The following is a 22,010-nucleotide window of genomic DNA, read 5'->3' on the forward strand; positions in this document are numbered from 1 at the left end:
TCCTGCTGGTCTTTCTCATCTCCAAGTCCAGCTGCATTTTTCCCTAATGAAATTTTCTGCCACAGCAAAGGTGGAATGTGAAAGTTCAATTTTATGGATCAACTTTGCTTACAAGAAGAGAGGAAACTGGGCAGGACCTGTACACTGGAAAAGAGATTAATGAGAGCCATATCATTATGGAGATTATGGAGAACCTGAGTAAGGCATGATAAACATGATGCTCTAGATGAAAAATCACTTGCAGGAAAATCAGTGCTTGCAAGGTGGATGAAGTGAAGGACTTGTGATATCTGCTGTTCCTTCCATCTTTTCTTTAGGGAGCCCCCCGTTTGCTCTGGGGTGTCCACTTGTATTTGTGCTTTTTCTGTCCCTTTGGGTTAGGAAAGAGAGAAGATCAGCAGGACCTTTGCTGGACCTCACTGTGCCTTTGCTTTCCCTGGCCTTTTGCTGCCACCTCCTTCTCCAGGAGGGCCCGAGCAAAGCTGAGTTGCGTACATCTCCAGCATAGCAGCGGCTCCGCTGTCATTAGAGGATAAATGACCCTGTCTCCACGGCCAGGGAAGAAACCAAATTAAACCCCACCATCCTCAGCAATTGATGGGCCAGCTGCCGAGCTCTGTGTCACAGCCGATTTCTCATGAACAATCAGGGGCAAATTGTATCTCTAATTTCTGTCACAAATGTTTTTGCTATGCAAAGGGACAAATAGGAGCAGGGAGAAGAGGAGAGAGCACTTGGCCTGGCCTTCAGCCTGATGGTGAGGGAAGGCTGCGATGACGCTAATGCACTCCTAGCAAGGTGGTGGCTTTAAGCATTAAGCAGCAAGAAATGGCCAGAGAATCTGCTTTCTCTGGCTATAATAATGCCCCGCCATGCTAAAATAAGGCAAACTGTGAAGGAGGGTGAGGAGAGACGTGAATTGCCGTTGAGGAACCCGGCAGGTGACCTCACAGAATCACAGAATGGCAAGGGTTGGAAGGGACCTTGGGAGATCATCCAGTCCAATCCCCCTGCTAAAGCAGGGTCACCTAGAGCAGGTTGCACAGGACATCATCCAGGTGGGTTTTGAATATCTCCAGAGAAGGAGACTCCACAACCCTCCTGAGATGATGGAGAGCTGCACCAAGTGAGGGGCTGGCGGCCGCAAGGCTCTGTAAGTGTGAGGTTGTTTAATTGGGCTTGCCAGAGCGGGGCTGGGGATGCTGGGGCAGTCGGGGTGGCCGCTGCCAGTGCTGCTGAGCTGGGGCGTTCAGACCGTAGCAATAAGCAGGTAATGACTTTTGGCACTGAGCTGACTACGATAAATTCGTGGCATATTGACCGCGTTGGAAGTCTAGATCGATATCAGTCTTCAAGAGGCTCAATAGCTCTATGTTTCTTTGATGCAGATAAAGAAAATAGAGGGTAGGTGTTTATGGCATTCCCTGCTTGCAGTATTATTATTCTTTGCTGATCCTTCTGCCAAGGTAAGGGAGGGGAGCGAGAAGGAAGGTAAGAAAGGATTTAGAAAGATAATTCACAAGACATTTAAAAAGCAGTTGTAAGAATGAGATTTATGGCAATTTTTTCATCAGTTTTAGGCTGAAAAGAGGAAGAGAAAGATCTTCATAAAAATGTATTGTCCGTTAAAAGACAAATTCCTATCAAATAGTGGTCTTGGGTTTAATGAGGCGCCCGTGGCAGGGGGGTTGCTGGCACATGGCTGTGCTTGCTTGGGCTTTGGCTTTGGCAGAGAGGGACGCGGGGGTGTTCCACAGGCCCCTGCGGCTTTCTGGTGCTAGAGATATCCACGCCTGGCTCTAAATGCCTTAAGGGACCTGGTGGGGAGATGGTTAAACCAGGGCACATAGAAATGCTGGAGGGGAGGGCACAGGGAGAAAAGCCATTTATTTCTCCTCTTAAATGAATAAATTGGTCCCATTGGGGGCTGCGGGTGACTGAGGCTTCAGCTTCACCAGCAGGCCAGTCCTGGTGTTTCTGGCTCTGCTGGGGCGAGCACGACTCTGCCCATTTATCCCCCTGAACAAATAATCCAAAGTTAAGAAACCCGATGTTCTTATAGTTTTGGGGGTTTGTTAGGGTTTTTTTTTTAATCCATTTATGTATTTTTTTTTTTTTTTTTAAATTACAAGGGTCATCAATCACCAGGAGTGACTTGTTGATATTGGCCAACTTTTAAGGGAAGGCTGTTGCAGGGTTTTCCTCTGCTCCCTGTCCCCATAACCCTCCCTGCTGCGGTAGGAGGGTGATGGCACTGCTGGGAAACCACCAGGCCTTGCTGGGGCAGCATTTCGGTTCCTGGAAGCCAAGACTTTGCAGCTGCAGTGTTCGTGGTGCCTGGGAACTGGTAGGAAGGGACCAAGCCGAGGTCCTGCAGTGGCCTCCGAGGAAGCAGCTTGGCATGTTATGTCTCCATGGTGCTTTTCTCCAGAGTGTTCAGGTTTTTGTCAGCACTGAGGTCATCCACCCCCGGTCTTGGATGATTGTATGGCTTGGAGGAGACTTGGTTAGAGACTTCATGGTTGGGTTTGCTTCCAATCAAAATCCTGAAGTTGTGAAGGTCAAGGTAAAACAAGCCACCCTCAAGTCATCAGGGTGCATTAGGGAACTTGGACTGCAGGGCTGTCCTTGTCCCTGTGTCCCAGCTCATCTCCACCAGGTGAAGGAAGCCTCTAACAAGCTGTTTGCAACCTTAATGCATTGTCATCCCAAAGTTCGCCCACCCTGGCCACGCCTGGACTGGAAAGCATCAGGAGGTCCTGGCGGGTTGATTAGCATCACAGCAGTTTGATGGCATTGCAGCAGGTTGGCTGAAGGGACCAGGAGAGCGGGCACAGCCTGCTTGTGCCAGCACGGGGACATGGGGGGACTTGCGAAGGGCGCTTGGCCACAGAGGTGTTCCCCATGCCAGCAGGGAGGAGGAAAGGTCCCTTCCTCTCATCCCTCATGGGAAGCTGTGACCTTACCGTGGCTCCCACAGGGGACAGCAGTAAGTTCAAAGCACAAAAGTATGGTCAGAGACAAAGTTGAGCAAAACCTAGCTGCTCTGCTGGAGGTCAGCGAGGTTCCTCCATCAGACCTGGGACCCTCCCCAAGACCCTGTGGGCTCCCACAGGAAGTGGGGTCCCGATGGAGGTGGCACTGCCTGGCTCCCATGGCAGACAGTTTTGGTTTTGTTCCCCTCTCCTTGCACTCAGCTCTGCAACAAGTTTCCTTAAGAGCTGCCAGTGTCCGAGGGGAGAATCAAGGGACCCTTGGGCTGGGGCTGCGCTGCCGCCGCTATCAAGGATGGTCTGCAGCCGGGTGGAAAAATTAGATGACACCCTTGGAATGCGTGAAGGTCGCCAGATCCCATTACTGAAGGGATGTGTACAGATCCGTCCTGACATGTCCATTTGTTAGCAGAGACCACGCAGTTCAATGGGGAAGCCAGGTATAAACATGTAAATGGGAAAAGTATTTCCAAGCGGAACAGACAGGACCTCTGGAGCATCTTTCCGTGTATCTCTATTTCCTTCCTTTCCTTTTCTCATCCCCCCTTCTTGTTTCACAGGACTGGCTGACAAAATTTGGGTATCTGCCCCCTCCGGATCCCGTCACAGGACAACTGCAGACACAGGAGGAGCTCACCAAGGCCATCACTGCCATGCAGAGGTTCGGAGGGCTCGAGGCGACGGGGGTCCTAGGTCAGTGGCTCGTGATCCCCCCTCTCTCCAGTGCAGAGGGATGCAGGGATGGCTCCTTGCAGATCTGGGGAGGAGAGCTTGGCACTGAGTTGTGGAGCAGCAGCATCTCCAGGAAGAGCTCGCATGGGTGTAACATACAGCCCAGTTTGCAGCTGCAAGAGTAATTACATGGCTCAGGTGCTTTGTTGCCTTGTGCTTTCAAGAACCTGAGGCAAGCAATTATTTCACCAGACCCACGCACCCTTGGGGTTCCCGTAGTGCTTAAAATAGCTCTTGGTGTGCTCAAAAAAAAAAAAAAAAAAAAAAGAAGAAAAAAAGGTAAGGGGAAAAAAAAAAAAAGACAGAGAAACTAAGGCTGATAGATTGTCCTGTTCAAAGCCTTAATTGCAGCATCACGGGAAAAAAAAAAGACAGAGAAACTAAGGCTGATAGGTTGTCCTGTTCAAAGCCTTAATTGCAGCATCACGTTGAGCTGGACAAAAATCCTGATAAAGCCTCCCAGTTTGTGTACGTAGATATTCTGGATTTTTCACTACTGGGGCACAGTGCAGGGGGGGGAGGAAGATGGAGTCGCGTCTCCCCAGTGCTGGAGCCACGAGGAGCCTGCAGAGCTGGTGAGGGTCTCCTTGGCTCTTGCCGAGCTGCAGCGGCTCCGGGCACCCCCCCAGCCAGCTGAGAGCCCATCACCCACCCCAGCAGCTCCGGTGGCCAGCCTGACAGGGTGATGGGTGGCTTCTGTGGCCACATCTGGCTGGCAGGGAGCAGTCCGAGGCCAGGCTGAAGCGACACAAGTTCCCTGGCGTGGCCAGGGTTGTTCCTCTCCATGTCCTTATTGTGGGAGGGAGAAAGCCAGCGTTATCCCAGCCCTCGGAAGGGTGCCTGTCTGCTCTCCTCCCCTCCCTCCCTCCCTGATGGGTGGCCACGACCTCCTGCCGCGTGGCCACAATCTCCTGCCACATGGCCCGCATCCTTCCGCTGCTCAGGACAGAATTAACAAGAAGCTGCTAATTAGCGGGCTGGTCTCAGTCCACCCTGGCACCCCAGCCGCCCTTTGCCACCCCCCGGAGCAGCCGCCACCTGAGCAGCCTCTGGCCGCATCCAGCGATGGGGCTTTCCCTCTCCGCTCTTAATTGGGCACGTGCAATTATTTCTCTCCCACCTTATCACAGGCTGCAGGAGGCCCGGGAGCGAGGATGGCCTTTTGAATGCATTTGAATTTTCATTTTTGGAGGCAGTGTTTGAAACAGGCCTGGGGGGCTGCCCGGGGCAGGTCATGGATGGGGGTTTGTGCCTGAAAACAAAGTGTTTAAGTAAAGAGGTAAAGCCAGCATGGAAAATGGGTGAACGAACAACTTGTCTGCCTTTCAGCAAATGAGAATAGGGGCTGTAAGCTTCCATTTAGTTTTTAAAATAAATAAGAAGGAAGATGAACATTTTCCAAATGAGCTCCTAGCTGAACAGAGATACAGTTTATTTACATGCAAATGTCTCTCTGCTTTGCCAGGGGAGTAATGGGAAATTCAGCAAGAGAGAATAAACCAGAATAATTAAAAATTTATATTTTAAAATATAATCAAAGATGGCCACAGGTGGTTTTCCACACAAGTTTTTGAGATCTGTAAAGTGTCATGCAAGAGGTAACCTGCTGCATTTTCTCCTGAAATCAATAAAACTGTCCATCGGCACCCCGGCCGTGGGGTGTCATCTCCCTCACCTCCTGGCAGCCCCAGCTGGGGGCTGCTTTGAAGGAATTGCTGCTGATGGTGGGTGCAACTGTGGCACAGAGGGGGCTCAGCACCCACAGGTGTCACCGTGGATGACGCCGGGACCAGTGCCATGCTCCAGCGGGCTCTCGGGCATTGCCTTTTGCTCTGCTGCTGCATTCTCAGCACTTCCCATCTCCCTGTCCCCCCTGGGATTTCTTAGACCACCATTGCCGTGATTTCCATTATTTTTTTTTCTAACCCTAGATGAAGCCACGCTGGAGCTGATGAAGACCCCTCGCTGCTCTCTGCCCGACCTCGCCACCGCAGACACCAGGAGGAAGCGATTCGCGCAGGCTGTCACCAAGTGGAGCAAAAGGAACTTGTCTTGGAGGTAGGAATTCATCCTCCCATATTGAAACATTGCAGCAAAGGGCTGATCCCATGCAGACCTGGGCTAAATACAGCTTTGTGATGAGTTTCAGGGTGGTGTGCTAAAACATGTCCCTCTGTGCTCTTAGGACCCCACAGACTATTTAACCTCTTCTCCTGCTTATCCCAGCCTTGACTTTCTGGTCCCACTTGGCCATCGGGTGGGAACGGTGTGGATTTGGCTGGTGGATTAGCTGGGAGCTTTTTGCTGCAGTGCAGGGTTGGAGCATCATTTCTCTTGAGTTCACTGGGACTTTGCTCTCTCAAGCAGCCGCTTGAGAAGCAGCTGCTTCTCTTGCCCCACCTGAGCCCAAGGATTGGGAGCATTTTCTGGGTTATAGAGTCAGTATTTTCTCCTAGCCCTTGCCACAGGGTAGTGTTGTTTGGTTTTTTTGTTCCCCTCGACATCAGGGAGCAATGCGTGTGGGTCACCCTGAACCTGCGACACGCAGAAGTTCAGGTCCAGCTTCCAGAGCCCCCTGCAGTCATGCTGCAGCTGAGGGTTGGCAAGCAAGCCAATCCCTGTCCCACCAAGACTTGTGCTTTTTGGGCCTCACTTTTACTCCCTCGAAGATCGTGTGCTGCAGCAGTTGTTCCTCCAAAAACTGCTGAAGAAAGGTGAGCACCATGAGATGCTCATACTATCCTGAAAACACTTGTGGATGCCCCGGAGAGATCTCCTTCTTAATAATAAGTCTCTTTGATCCTGACATAGTCCCCAGGGCCAGTCCACCTCCCACTGAAGTAACAAATCTCGACTTGGCTGTCACTGTTGACACGTGTTGAAACTGTGGCCTTACCAGGGATTTGGTCCATGTTCCAACACAGCCCCCTGAGACCTTATTTTCAGAAAAGACAAACATAATTCAGCTTCAGTAAGAAACAGTCATGGCTGATGACAGCTTCTCGCAGTGAAGTGACCCATGTTATAAAAGCTCAGCCCGTCCCCCTGTTGACCAGGCCTGTCTTGATGGGCAAGAGGAGTAAACTTTGTATTCCAGAGAGGAAAAAATCCCTTTGGGTGAAACAACAAAACCTGCCCTCGAGCTGCCAGAGCCAGGGCAGGGGGGTGGCTTGTGCACAGCCCTGACCTCGGCACCTCCTCTGAGCAAAGCTGGCCTGGACAAACCCCAGCTACATCCCACGGTGGGACAGGCGCGGTGGCCGGGTGGCGTGGTCGGGAGCCCGGTGCTGTGGGTACCCCCAAGACGCTGGCTGTGCCGGCACGGTGTCCGCAGCCCCAGGCTGGAGCAGAACGGGGTCAGGCTGGTCTGGTGGATGCAGCCCCAGGGTATTCCCCCACCTTCCACCCTGTTGGAAACTGTGATGCTGCAGCAAAGATTGCTATAAAAAGGGGTTTAGGTCTGAGACGATTTTATACGTATGACATAAAAAAATCCATCCCCTGACAAACTCATTTCTGCTTTTTATTCTTTGATCCTTTAAAAGATCTTGGCTTTTGTTCAAGAAAGGGCTGTATTTTATAACTGGAGGTTGTATAAGCCAACAGAAGGCTGTAGCATTATAGAAACTCCAGCATAGTATTTACATCCAACACTTGAGATTAAAATAGCTTTTTTGAAACTGCCATGAAAATCTGCCAATGGAAACATAAAGTTTTACATGCTTACCTTTTACACGTTGATTGAAGATTTTTAAAAAAAAAAAGAGAACCAAACCAAATTCTAGTACGCCATGCATTTAACAATTGAAGAAAAACTGGAACAGTTGCAAGGCTGGAAGAAATGGGTAAGCAAAGCTGTACGAAAGGACGATCTTGGGACAGGCACTGATGGTGAAGGCAGTGTTTGGCAAACAAAATTTTATAGGCATGCAGGTTGCTCAGGTTTCTTCTTTTTACCCTTGAGTACAGCCAGCCTGTGGGGCTGGAGGGCTCAGGGAGCAAAACAGTACAGGCTGCATCCTGCACAGCCTGCGGTACGGCCTCCGAGCATCCCAGTACAGCCTCCAAGCGTCCCAGTACAGCATCATATGCACATGCTCTTATGTGCCTGATCTCCAGGGAAAGTTTTCAGGATATTACAACATACAAATCTTCTTTTCATGGGATTTTTTTTCTGCATCGTCCATAGGCACCAGGCCTCTCGGTAAGCTGATGAGGTGGCAGTGGGATAGGTTTGGGATGCGGCTGGAGTGGGGCGCGGGGAGCGGCGTGCTGCGGATGCCCTCTGCTGGCATCAGCGCCGGGAGCTGGCCCGCAGCGACTTCCCCCTCGCGTTTGCAGCCTGGATTTTCTTTTGCTAATTTTGCTTTAATGCTTCTGGTTGTGCCCTGCAGAAGGGGAGCTCACAGCCGGCATCTCCATCTCTTCCCAGGGACTCACCGTCTCCTTGCAGCCACGGGAAATGCAGTGTTAGGGCCATGCCCCTCTCTGCATGCTTTGAACCCCCTGGAGCAGGGGGAAGCCGCTGAAGCTCAGCTTTCTAAATTTCCTAGGTTTTTTTCTTGCTGAAATCTCAGCCTGGTGCCAAACTGCGCTGACTTTCATCCCTCTTTAGGTAAGGACAAGTCCCTGGTGCCACTTCATCAGAGCTGCAGTCTTTGAAACTGCTATGCCCAGGACATGGGGTGCTGGACCTGGAGCCAGTGCAGGCAGGAGGGGAGCAGTGACGTCCGTCAGTCACTGCCCACCATGGCTGTGAGCACCCTGAGCCCACCCGGGCAGGGGTACGCCACTGCCTGAGCTGAGACGTGGATTTACTGAGGCATGGAGGGGTGGCTGCCGGGCAGATAGCCCTGGGTAAGGGTCTGCAATTGGCGTAACCCCAAGTACCACGCTCCCATCCCCACGACAGAGCTGATCCTCCCACTTTCCTCCTCTAATCAGTGGCATCCACCATGAGGACCTCCCAGCCTGACCCCAGCTACCCAAAGTGCCCCCCTTTGCCTGAGTGTCACAGATGCCCCAGGGGGCAGGAGCATCCCCCTGCCACAGTGTGGAGCTGGTTTAGGGCTGTCATAACGTGCTCATTGCAGGCACATGGGATCCTTGTAGGAAAAGCCCCGAGCGGCTGGAGCAGAGCGCAGGCAGCTGCCATGTTGGCATCTGCCACCAGCACAGGGCACCATGGCTGGGGTGGTGGCAAAGCACGGTGGCCCCGCTCCAGCAGCCCCCTCTGGAGCAGCCGCTCCTCTCGCAGCCTAAGATCTGATTTCACCCATTTCTTCTCCCTGGGATGGATCATTCCCATGCCAGCGCCCATTGCTGGGCTGCAGGGAGCTGCCTGGCGTTATGTGTGTGTTAAAGGGCAGGAGAAGGGTTATCACCCAAAAATGCTTTCCTCTTGTGGCCTTGGGGCGTTGCAGCAGTGTTGGGGTAGCACCGCATCAGGGCTGCTGTGCCACGGCTCGTGCCACAGCTCGAGCTGAGGGTGCCTTTGCCACGGCAGCAAGCATCCACCCTTTCAATGGTCCGCTCTTTCCCCTCGCCAGAAAAATCAGTTTAGGTTTATGAGGCAATCCTTAGCCTGCTGTGCTTGGTAGTTACCAGCATTTATTTTATTTCTCTGTGGTTTCAGGGCTGGAAAAGGTGGCAAAGTGCTTTTATTTTTCTCATACAGCACTAATACTCTTCCACCTTTGTCTTTGGGAGGAGAGAAACCAAAAAGGAATGCAGAAATCAAAATAACCATTGGCGTGGGTGCCCCTCAATAGCAAACAGAGGCAGATCTCTGGCCTCTACTTATTAACCAGCTTGGACCCCAAATCTCTTTTGGATGGAATGAGCGAAGGAGGGGACTCAGGGGACATGTGAAGGACTGGCAGCAGCCGGGTGGATGTTAGCTTTCATTTGGACATTAGGAAAAATTTCTTCACAGAAAGGGTTGTCAGGCTCTGGAATGGGCTGGCCAGGGAGGCGGTCGAGTCCTCATCCCTGGAGGTATTTAAAAGAAGGGTAGATGAGGTGCTTAGGGACATGGTTTAGAGGTGGGATGGCAGGGTTAGGTTAACGGTTGGACTAGATGATCTTAAAGGTCTTTTCCAACCTAAACGATTCTATGATTTCTCTGCGTGCCGGTGCTGCCGCCTGGGTGAGCCCTAAAAGCAGAGTGGAGATGTTCTCCTCGGCATCCAGTTGTGCCACTCACAGCTGGGTACTGCTCGGCAGCCGTGGTTTCAAGCAGCGCGGCTGATGTTGCCTTGCTCAGCCCCATCTGTCACGGAGACAAATGCTCCTCGGGGTGTCCCCATGCATGGCTTTGTGGGGGGCTTGGGGCTGCGTTGGTGGGGTGGCCGGAGGGGGACTGAGCAGCCCAGTCCTCATCACCTTCCCAGTGGCTTGGCCAGGGCTGTCTGGAGGAGAGAGCCTTCTTTCCAATTACTTGCATCAAGTTTTTGCCTGCGATTGGAGCTCTCTAAGAGGAGTCTCAGGAGGAATTAACATCCAGGAAGGAGCGCTGTTCTCCTCTGGGTACCTAAGCACCATTTACTACAAATAATAATAATAATAATCAAGGTGGGAGGAAGCTTATTTAGTCCTGTGAGCACCTGCATGATGTTAGAAATGTGCCTCCTTTCCAGTGGAACTGGGTAACGCAAGGCTGACGAACATCCTATCGGCATAATAGGCTTCTCCTAATCTCATTGAAAACAATTAGTGGAGCTCCAGCAATCAAATCAGATGCTGAATTGAAAAACCCTGATGGGATTCTCTTGAAAAATAATGATGGTAATGAATAAAGGATGGGAGACACCTGCAGCATGCTAATAAAATGTGGGTCAGCTCAGAGGTGCAGGACCTTTTATAAGAAGCAAAATAAGTATTGATACTGTTTCTGCCTTAATCTAATGTTTCTGGAGGCAGGGGTTGGCATGAATGTTAAGAATGTTTTTGTCTCTTTAGACAGGGCTTTTCATCCACCATCCTTTTACAAGGGAGAGCAGATTTATTATCCTCATTCTACAGCTGGAAAGGGAGGAAAAGAAAAGGAAAGCAGCTCCTGCGGCTGAGCGGGGAAGAGCAGATGATGCCCCTGAATCTGAGTCTGTGCCCTAGGCACCAAGATCTTGAGAGATAGGTCGTAATCCCTGGACTAAACATGGTGTGTTTTACACTTACAATGACTTGTTCAGTAGACATTAAAGCAGCAAAGGGTTTACCTAAGTCCAGAGGAATGTTGTGGAAGATGAAGACACCTAGTTAAAGAATATCTGGAAACCAGGTGGCCTATTTTGTGTACTGTAGAGGTTTACATCCAGCCACAGTCTCTTCTATAAATTAAAAATTGCCTGAAAATTGTCTTTTCTAATCCCATGCTCATACTGTTTGTACCCCCATGCTGTCTTCTTTACAAGCGTGTTTTCTTTGAAGTCCTGCACTTATCTGATGCTACATGTATGCCAACTTATTTGGTTTAGTAGTTAAGGTCTTTCTTTGCCCAGAATAGCTCAGGGATAGCAAAGGCATAGACAGGAGTGATATTTGCTCATCTGGCTGTGATGTGTTTTGCCTGATTGACCGATCTCGTTCCCACCGTCTCCAGGATGGGGTTCCCAAGCTCTTCAGAGAAACTGTTAGTGAGATTTCTGCGTGTTCTCATGAGTCCCTTTTTGTTCTGTCCTGGATTTAAGCCTCACTAGTTTTGCCCAGGTCAGGAGGCGGTACCCACCTTGGGCTGCGTGTCTCTGAGGGTGTGGGATACATGCAAATATTTGGGAAAGCAAGAGCATCCAACCTCCGTCAGCGAGTCGTTCCTACTCCCTGTCACCGATCCATAGTGTCTCCCAGTACCCAGATCACTACTTGTAGAAAGGGCTTGAGTGATGTGACATCCCTCTCTGACACCTGTAATTACCTCTAGAGGTTTTGTCAAGTCGTTACTCCACACTGGTGCTGGGGAGCAGTGTAACACTGAGCGGTGCTCTCCCCGGCTGTATTATGCAGGAGGGCAAGTGAGGTGATCATAATTGTTGCTTCGGCCTTTAAAAATCTGTCAAGCCATGAATATTTCATGAAACACTTTGGTTGGTGTGTTGGCACACAAGAAATAAAGTATCCATTATTACCGGGGTAGAGCTGGCCAGAAATTTTCCAGCAGAATTGGTTTTTGTCAATAATTACTCAGTCAACAGTACATTTTCCTGGAGTGTGTTTATTTTTGTCAGAATTGTCAATGAAAGATTATCTAAACATACACTCTGAGAAGCCAAGGTGCCTTGTTGCATCTTTGTCTTTTCACCTCCTCTAATAAATCAACAATATTAGGCATTTCTTTTTCAAGGAAACGTTGAGTTTTTTTCATTCCAGCTCAGACCAGAAGGGAGGTTTGAATCACGCAGCTGCAGGGCAAATGCCAGCGCACGGCTCATCCCACCGGGCTTCTCTTCCAGGGCAAGGCAGGGCTGGGGACCGAGGGATGCCGTGCTGATAGAGAGGAACCATAACAGCCCGGTGATGTGCGAAGCAGTGTTCTAAGCCCGCACTCATCAATGCTTTTTCTACCAAGAAGCAAGGCAAGAGCTTCTCAGCTACGTACTCCATCTCCTGCAGGCGGTAGGCTGGAGGCATTTTGAATGTGATTTACATAAATTGCGTCTTTTCCTCCTCCTCCTCGTTATGGATTGCAGTCTCAGAGATTGCTGGCAGCGTGCTGGTTTCAGAGTGTATTTTATACCTCCAGCAGACATGCTGGGAAATATATGGAGGTAGCAAAGCCGCACTGGATTTCGGTGTGCATGTAATAAGAATGAGGAATGACCTGCTGTTTGTTGCAGGAAAACTTATGGGCCTGTGTGTGATGCAAAGGCTTCAGAAGTCAGTAATCTTGGCATACTTGGGCTGCACTTTGGGACAAATAAGTGGCGAGAAAATAACTGTTGATAGATATGAAAGGGAGCTTGAAAAAAGAAATGGGCAAGCTCTGGGAAGGGACTCGGGGCGTTGGCATTTCCAAGGCTGTGGGCAAAGGTGGTTGTCCTGGGCATTAGCAGCAGTTTGTGCATGAAGTGTGGCTCTGAGGCTGGCTGCCACCTGGTACAGCAGGATCAGGAGGTACCAGGACTCAAATCCTGCTTGTGTTCCACACCCGTGGGCTGTTTCACACTCTGGTGGGCAAGACTGGCTCAGTACATCCAGAGGACCCAAACTCAGCCTCTGAAATCCTCATAGCTCTGGAACTGATGTGATTCAGAAACTTAAATACGCATCTAAAAAGCATGCGGGTGCACTTTGGAGGTGCGCTGAGAGCTCCGGAGGCCTCATCGAGGTTCTGTGACACACCAGGCACCTGCGGAGCCCTTCCTGGTGGCCCTCAGAGAAGACCTTTTGTACTATTGTCCTATCTTCTTTTTTGCCCTCTTTATTTCAGAGTTCGCACCTTCCCAAAAGAGTCCCACCTGGGCCACGACACAGTCCGAGCCCTGATGTACTACGCCCTGAAGGTCTGGAGTGACATTACCCCCCTGAATTTCCACGAAGTGGCAGGTAACAACGCCGACATCCAGATAGACTTCTCCAAGGCAGATCACAATGATGGCTATCCCTTTGATGGACCTGGGGGGACAGTGGCACATGCTTTCTTCCCTGGAGACCATCACACGGCAGGAGACACTCATTTTGACGATGATGAGTATTGGACCTTCCGATCGTCAGGTATGTCAGGGTGGGAGAGCTGCAGCCAAATGCATGTGCTCCCAGCTTCCCTCTTCTGTGCTGGTGCCTATACTGGTTTAGTCTCTGCTACGCCTTCACCCCAGCCTGCCAGGTCCCAACACCTTCTTCTGGTTCCCCATTCAGCCTTGCTAGTGAAACAACAGCCACCAGCATCAAGGACCTTCTATGTTCCTGGAAGCCTCAATGATATCTCCTTGATTCTCCCCATCGTGTCAGCAGTGGCAGAGCTCCCTGTCACCCACCCCCAGTCCCCATGTCTTCTGGGATCTGGAAGGTCACGGGTTGGGTGTGTGGCTTTTGGGGCTCTCAGATGGGGCCTGTGTTCTCTGACTTAGCCATCTTTTGGATGGCTTCATTGCTATGTGCCCTGGTTTCATATTTTTAAAGCATATTTATTAGCTGACCTGGAAAGGGCTCTGTGGTCTGCAGGGAAAAAGCCCCCTGTGAACGCTAGATTTTTCCTGCCATCTCATGTCCATTACCTGACATCACGATGGTTACAGGTTTTTTTTTCTTTCATTTCATCTCATCTCATCTGTTTAGAGCAGAATTTTAATAAGCAGAGGGACTTTCAGAAGCGAGTGTTCCTGAGCTATGCAAGCCATCCATGGGGATCAGGTCCCCAACCCTCATGTCGGGTGCGGTTTGACAGAGTGTCTCCTCTGCAGTCAACAGCTGCTAATTTGTCACGCCATCTCCTCTGCCAGCCTCCCAGAGGGCTCCTGTTGCCTCAGCTTAATGATTTTGTTTAGACCTAATTGTCTTCTCTGAAACTAGCTATACCTTCTTTCTCCCCACCCTTTCCTTCCCTTCCCACCAGTTGACCTCCGTCCATCCCTGCTGAGTGTTCGTGGGCAGGAGCATTCACCAGACACACTGGAGGAGGTCTGGGGTTAAGGCTAAAGGTCTGGACAGGCTGATTCTTCAGAATTCAACCTGCTCCTTGGTTCATGATGCTGTGTAACCCCAACCGATGTCTTATGGGGAAGAAAAAAAAGCAGCAGCTCTGCTTTGCAGACTACAGGGCAGAGGCAAGTGCTGAGGTCTGGTAGCTGCCGTAGCAGATATGTTATGTGATGAAGTAAGGAGTCGTGCCCGTTTTATAGCGGGAGGTTGGGAACACTCGTGGTGAAACAGGCTTGCATGGAGGAGCGGGCTCAGGGCTGGCAGCCCCGCAGGGAGGATCCCTCCACGCATCGCCGAGGGACAAGGGGATGAGCCTGACGGCGAGGAAGCTGCCCTCTATTTTGAAGGTCTTGGAGCTATCCAAGCTTCATCTTTTATTTATTTTGTTCTTCCTAGTGATTCAAAAATAACAACTTGGTAGGTGATATAAAAATATCCCCAAGGTTGTCAGTTTGGCATTAAAATGTCAGAAAGCATATGTCTTGTTCTCTCCTAGTGCCGGGGAAAACAGCACAGGTTATAAAAATCCCGGCTGTTTACAGACACTGTAAATAACAGTCAAGGAAAAAGCAGAATTCAGCAAAAATATCCCCCCCAACACCCTGAGCCCTGTGGGGAGCGCAAAGGACTGTGCAGGATCAGCCACAGCTGCTTCTGTACAACATCTCCTTCGGCCCCGAGCATGGCACGGGGAACATGGGGTTCCCCTGAGCTCCGTGAGGACCTCAGCTTTCCAGCCTCACTGCCTTTTATTACAATGCTTGCAGCCGTCATCTTTGTAAGAACCGTACTTAAAATCCTTGCCACCCTCCGGTATTGCTCTGCAGGGCATTGCTGCGCAGCGAGGGGCGGCAACTGCTGGTCTGGAGCTGGGTGGTGAGAATGCACCAAGCAGGATCAGTCCCGTATGGCTCCTGAGGGAAGCTCTTCATTTGCTTTGGGAGCAGTGGTGGAGGTTTGGAAGCAGACGTTAACTCCTCTTGTGTCTTAGGCTCTGGAGAGGACCCTTCATTGGAAGGATGGGTCTGTGTGTGGGTGTGGTGCAAGGCACTAGGGGTTGGATTGCAAATAAGGTGATTTCGGGAAAGAGAACCGAGTAGAGAGAGTCCAACTGAGGAAAACATCATCAGAGGAGGTACCAATGTTCAGTAAAGCCTCCCTGATGCCTGGTGTGGTGTGTGAGGATGAAATTTTCTACAGGAGCAGACCCTGGAGCTGCAGCCCCACCAGCACAAGGTGTGGAGGGGGAGAAGACGGGCAGGTCCTCTGGAAACAAGCTGGATGTGGTCACTTGCCCCTTCTGCCATTCCCCATCAGGGCAGTGGTTAGATGGAGCAGGGTTGGTGGCCGATGAGCAGGTGAACAGTTCTGTATTTGTACATGTGCAGGAAGGTGTTTGTGGTGGATTTGGCCAGGGTGGCAGCTTGCAATGCCAGCATCGTGCAGGCAGGGAAAGCCCAGCCAAGCAGCGGAGCACCGTGGGCCAGGCAGGCACTGCCGGGCACTCGCCAGTTCCTTGGCACGTGGCTTTGCTCGTTATCGCAGGTATTGACACGCTTCTGGCTAGCGGCTGCAGAAATTTGGTATTCTGGGCACCACAAAGACTGTGTCTGCAGCTGCTGCAGGGCAGGCGTGAGATGATAGCGGAGACGACTGCTCCGGCCCGGCTCCTGCACCACCAGTTGGCAGGGATGACGGATGGTTGTGCGGGGCCGCTGCCTCAGCTGTTTGCCCAGCCCTTCCTCAGGTGCCATCAATGGTCTGGGAATAAGGGGGCAATCCCCAAGCCTGTGTGGGGCTGAGGATTCACACTGCAGGCTGATGGCTGGCTTTCTTCCCATTTTCATATGATACACTTCATATGAGACTTCAGTCTCCTTTTCCCAACTGGAGAAAAATTTTGTTTTCAAAATTCACCTATTCCAAAGCTTGGTTTTTTCCCAGTTTATCCAACATCTACCTTTACCTTCTCTCACAGACCTTACAGCCCACCCAAACCCCCAAAATACAATCAGCGTGTAGTGACTTTCATTTCAATTTTGTCTTTGTTTCCAGATGCTCATGGCATGGACCTATTTGCTGTAGCCATCCATGAGTTTGGCCATGCCATTGGCTTGACCCATATCGCTGCCATAGAGTCTATCATGAGACCCTACTACCAAGGTCCAGTGGGGGATCCTCTGAAGTATGACCTCCCTTACGAGGACAAAGTCCGAATCTGGCAACTCTACGGTAAGTTTGTGTCCCTCACCCAGCTACGGCCCATTTCTGCCTTGGCCCACGCTGGAATAGCTGTTTTCTGGGGTGAGTGGAGCTGGCAGGGAGGATGGTATACCCCTCTACTGCTTTCTTGTCTTTACACGTAGGAGTCAGGGAATCTGTGTCCCCCACAGCCAAACCTGAAGTAAGCAAAACTGATGACCATCCTATCCTGCCAGAGCTGCCGGAGAACCGCTCCACTGTCCCGTAAGTCAAGTTCATTTCTTTTCAGCTGTCACCAATGTTCCTGCAAGGGACGTGCAGTAGTGAAGCTCCACTTAAGCATCCGTATCTTGCCTGCTCACTCTGGCTTCAGTATTTCCCTCTGGACTTCTTGTCTTCTGCAAAACACACACACACCAAGTGCCCCTTCTTCATCGCCTCTCCTGATCATCTCCTGCATACGCTGTTGCTTTTTTCAAGCAGTTATATGTGGAGACTGGCCAGCCTGCCCACAAATGAAGTGGTTAAGAGGAGGAACAAGTGATAGTTGCTCTCTATCCCTTAGCTAATTTTTATCATTCAAGGCATGTCCAGAAATTCTATATCATCTTGGAGTGTTTGCATTTCCCTAAGACTCAAGATTTTACTCGTGTTAATGGAAAATTTTCCCAATCACCCTTAGGTTAACTCATCCTTGCTGAAAGTTTAATCAAACTTCCTCTGCAGTATCCTGAATTGTGCAAGCATAACTTACCTAAAGCTTTCCACAGCGAGCAACTCCCTCATGTACCTGTGGGGGCAAATACTGGAGCAAGCGGACTGATAGCCTGTCTCCAACACAGGTTTACATTGGCAAAGGACTGCTTATGCTGAGTGTCATCAAGCAAACCAGCCTGCCCTCATTAAGGGAAGTTCTGGATCTATCTCATTAATAAACGTTGGAATTACCAAACTGCGTTACTACCAGGGCAGCAGGACGTTAAGAAGGGGCACTGAACAAAAAGGCAGGAGTTCATGGTCACGCACATTTTTGCCAGATACCAGGAGCACCCCAAGTGGAGCAGGTCACCTTCATCTCCTGGTCTGCCCCCATCTGGAGCGTGACCTTGGGGAAGTCGCTTCACCTCTCTGTGCCTCAATGCCCCATCTGCAAAGAGGGGATAACAGGATTGAAGTACGAACAGTCGGATTATTCCTACAGTAACAAGACCAAGAAGAATTTAATTTTGAGAAAATATCCCTGTGCTACAGTTACTTTTCCCACCTCCATGCCTCCTCCACCCCACTTCACCATGCTTGGTGTGATGCCTGCGGCACAGAGGCGTGCGTACCGGCTCTTGGTGGAGGTGTCCCAGCTGCCAGGGGTTGCAGAAAGGCTATGAGGGTCCTAAGGGACCCTTTCCCGTGAACATGCCGAATGCCATTAGTTATCTTTCTTCCCATGTAGCTTCTAACAGTGGTGGTCCACAAGGCTCTGTATGGCCATGTTCTGACCTGGTAACATGAGAGCTTTTCCCCCTGGTGCTGTAGACCATTATCCCGCACCGGCGGCAGGAGGAGCAGGACACTTGTTCATGCCAACCCCTTCTTCCTGCCCCGTGTGTGACTGGGAGGGTGGACGGGGTTCACCTCCATGTCTGTTGTTTTGTGCCCCAAGAGGGCTGTGAAGCCAGTGCTAGCAGCCCAGCACAACTCTTCTATCAGTAAATTAGATTTATGCTTCCCTGTCACCCACAGCAGCTTTTCTGTGCGTGTTCCCAGCACCCTCTCCTTGTCCTCCATCAATCATCATTTTTCACATGGGATTCGTAGTGCTTTTGGTCCTTCATACTCCATGCCTTTCCCACCCACCATGTTAAAAGCAGCTCAGTATCTCAGCTGCGACTTGCCAGGTGGCTTTCACCACGTATCGCATGGCATCATCTCGCACGCGGCATCGTCTCTGTGTTTGGTCTCGTCTGCTTTCTGCTTTGCAGCTCCATCACCTTGCAGTGGCATTTCAGAGCTCAGCCTCGGAGCAGCAACGTCCCCAGCCACTGGAGCAAGATGCTGCTTGGCTTTTATCCACCACGTGTCCTGCTGCCTGGGGGCACCCAGCCAAGCTGCGCCGTGCCACCAGGGAGCGGGAAGCCAGCTCTGCGCTCACCAGTTACGCTAGCTGGTAGATGTAGAGCGCGTCCTTGCTTGACTCCCAGCGATGGTCTCCAGTGGCCCGGGGCGCATGTCTACCACAAAGCTGTCTCCAGGCTGAGGGTTGCCTGAGCTCGCCTTGGAAATCCCTGTGCACGTGGCTGGGTCCAAGCATGAGGAACGACAGATGGACGCAGCCTGTGTTCTTCTGCTGGGGGCAAGGGAGATACGGTCCATGGGATGGGGCACACCAAGGAGGACACAGCCCCTCGCTGCCCACCTGGGCCGTGCTCACCTGGGCATCTCTCCACAGGCTCAGGCGGGATGTGCCCAACAGATGCAACACTCACTTTGACGCGGTGGCCCAGATCCGGGGGGAGGCTTTCTTCTTCAAAGGTAAGCACCCGCTGCCGGTGGTTTCTGCGTGCGTCACCCTGCAGTGACGTTGGTGCGACGGACGGGCTGGGGTGGGTGGCGAGGATAAGCTGGCTCGGGGTTTGCAAACCCATGCAGGCATCTCTTGTGTCACTGACTCCTTTTGGCTCAAATCAAAGTGCTTAGATCTTTCATCAGCCTACTGAGGCTGAGGAAGGATGATAAGGAAATTTTAATGGAGAATCCTGCCTCTGGTGTGGAAGGAAACAGCCCGGGTCGTGCCCAGCCCGTCTTGGCGCAGCGGAGGAGGTCCCCATGCAGCCGATGGCAGGTTGGGGGTTCTGGTGTGTGGCTAGGAGGGAGAGACCGGTGGAGACAAACCCACATCACCGTGGTGCGTGGCCGGTGTGGTGCCCACGAGGGATGTGTGTCTCAGCGCCAGGGCAGGTCCGTGCCCACCTGGCTGCCCAGGAGCCGGGGTTTAACGCTTCCCTTGGAAGCAGCCAGGCTGGCGACGATCCAGCACGGTGCTTTGTACCACGCTTTGACCCGCTGCAGCGCACTGCCCAAGTGAAGAAATAATCTGATACTTGCACTATCGAAGTCAAAATCTGGGTCGAGTGAGGATGAGCAGAGCAACAACAGCTCTCCACTGCTTTTTTCCTGGATGCCTCCGACTTTCCTTTCCTCCCACGCTTCACCTTCCCTAACGCTGCTCGCTCAAAGACAACATGTATGCGACTGCAGAGCCATCTGGTTCTGTGTCAGCAAATACTTGCTGGCAGTGTGTCCCTGGGGTGCCCGGCTGTCGATGAGGATCCCATCATCTAGGCTGGATTCCATGGGCTTTCTTTTTCAACTTTCCAAGATGGAAAAATGCCCACTGAGCATTTCTTTCCATCCCTGGCCACCGTTTGGCCACCCCAAAGCCATCCAGCAGGGAAGCAGAAGCATCTCCCCCCCAGGGATCAGGAGCAGCCTCCGGGTGTGTATAACCCATCTGGGTATCACAGCACGAGTCTGGGGTTGCAGGCAAGAATGGCAAAAGGGCTCCGGAGAATTTGATGTCATCTGTGCCCTTGGGAGCACAATACGGAGGCTGTTCCCCTGTGGTATTCGTTCAGATGCCAGCTCCAAAAAGCCACAGCAAAGAGGGGAAAATAAGAGACAAGAACTGGTGTCCAGGATAAAGGGCTGTCTGTCTTTCGGAGCGGGGGGGAAAAAAAAAAAAAGATGAAAACTAAAGAGAAATCCATCATGGTGTCTATTTTTGGATATATTTATTGTGGGCCAAACCGCAAATGTGAAGAGCACAGTGTCAGCGGGTGCCAGCTGCACGGCTGCCTCTGGAGCCCAGCGCCTCCCTTGGAGCCCCCATTGCTGCCACCCAAGCGTCCTGGGCACCAAGGAGCAGGGATGTCACCTCTCGGGCAGGATTTTAATGACCTCCAGTGGTGAGCTCCCTCCATTGATGGACATTTTGTTCTGAGCTGGTCCAGCTGGCTCCTTAGCCGGAGAGCAGCCTCTCCCACCATGAAAACACCAGGATCGAAGCTCCCCAGGGCTCCCTGGCTTGTTTCATTGAAGGCAACGGTGGGTTCTTCACACTTTGGGAACACCGCTTGCTTTGATTTAGGTGCCTCACTACAGACTCCTGAAGTTTTAAAACAACTTTGGCCTGCGCGTGTGTTTGCATGGGGTGTGCAGCAGTCTTGCCAGAGGCAACCAAAGTATGGAGAGTGTGGTACGCAGCTGGGATCAAAATCACCTGGTATTAAAGAAAGCAATTGCCTCATCCCATCATCCATATAAAATGAGACACTCGGGACGGCAAGACTTTACACTTGGCTTTCATCCTGCTCAGTTTGCCAGCTCAGAGGGTGGTTTTAAATCAAGCTTTTCAAACAAACACAGGGTTGTTTGGGGTTTTTTTTTTATCATTTTATTATATTTCTGCATGCTAGTGGCAGTAATTCCCCCACGGATCTGGCTTTGGCTGATGATCGTCCAAGCGACCGCAGCACTTCGGTGGCCAAGCAGGCTTTGCCATAACAAAACTTGAGCACGGGCAGGCTGGGGCTGTCATGTTAAGAATTCCTTGCTACTTAATTGCTATGGCTTTTTGTTTTTTCCTGATAGCTTATAAAAACCCCAACTAAACTAACCAGCAACCCAGGCTATGCCTGACTTTGAGGGTAGATGTAAAGCTTGCTTGCTGCAGTTGCGCACCAGCTGAGCCCATCGCTGGCAAAGGGTTGAAACGTCAAAAGTACTGGGGCTTCCCTCCTTGTCTCCAATGAGCCCAGGGTCCTCGGAAGTTCAGATACTTGTCTGCTAAAGAAGGAATTATGTCGAGCTGTATTTCTTGTTAAAAAAGTGAAAATCTGGCTGTGTCTAGTGCCTTGCTAATTAGAGATGCAGAGATCATCTTTATTTAATTATGTGGTTTTCCATCGATGTACAATGGCCACCAAATTTGAATCCTGTTTTTTTCTAATGTTCTTAAAACGAATCTGTAATTATCGCAATTTCTGCCACATTTGAATGTATTATTCATTTGTGGGTTTCAGTCAGATAGAGCAAATATGCAAACTGGAGCAGAAGAAGAACAAGAACATGATATAAATCCTTATAATTAGAATAAACCCCCCCTCTCTGCAGATGTTTAAGTGTTAGAGTTTCACCTCCTGCATTATTAGGCTAAGATCCAATTTCCATAAAATTTTAAAAGATGGTGTCACAATCTGCCGGCTCTGGAGAAAGGGCTGAGCATCTTGAATACAAATGTGACGATGCATCTTTAGTTTCTGTTGCTTATCCCCCCTTGGGAGTCCATGCAAGAGAAGATGTAAATAGCATGCAATAATTTCTAACAGGCAATAACAAATATGAGACAAAAGTTGAGAGATGGCTCTTAGACATCTTGCTCCGGCTCAGATCTCA

General features: G+C 50.9%; 1 protein-coding gene across 1 annotated transcript in view; it reads left to right on the forward strand.

Annotated features, from left to right (window-relative positions):
- Window positions 1–22,010, forward strand: part of MMP17 (matrix metallopeptidase 17) — a 59,467-nt gene that overhangs the window by 32,316 nt on the left and 5,141 nt on the right. Inside the window, exons 3-8 of the mRNA XM_009639867.1 lie at window positions 3,554–3,686; window positions 5,657–5,783; window positions 13,150–13,433; window positions 16,416–16,592; window positions 16,727–16,826; window positions 19,006–19,088. Of these exons, the coding sequence (XP_009638162.1) occupies window positions 3,554–3,686; window positions 5,657–5,783; window positions 13,150–13,433; window positions 16,416–16,592; window positions 16,727–16,826; window positions 19,006–19,088 (904 nt within the window). The remainder of the gene's footprint in view (window positions 1–3,553; window positions 3,687–5,656; window positions 5,784–13,149; window positions 13,434–16,415; window positions 16,593–16,726; window positions 16,827–19,005; window positions 19,089–22,010) is intronic.

This window comes from Egretta garzetta, unplaced genomic scaffold, assembly GCF_000687185.1.
Source record: "Egretta garzetta isolate BGI_Z169 unplaced genomic scaffold, ASM68718v1 scaffold25, whole genome shotgun sequence".
Taxonomy (NCBI): Eukaryota; Metazoa; Chordata; class Aves; order Pelecaniformes; family Ardeidae; genus Egretta; species Egretta garzetta.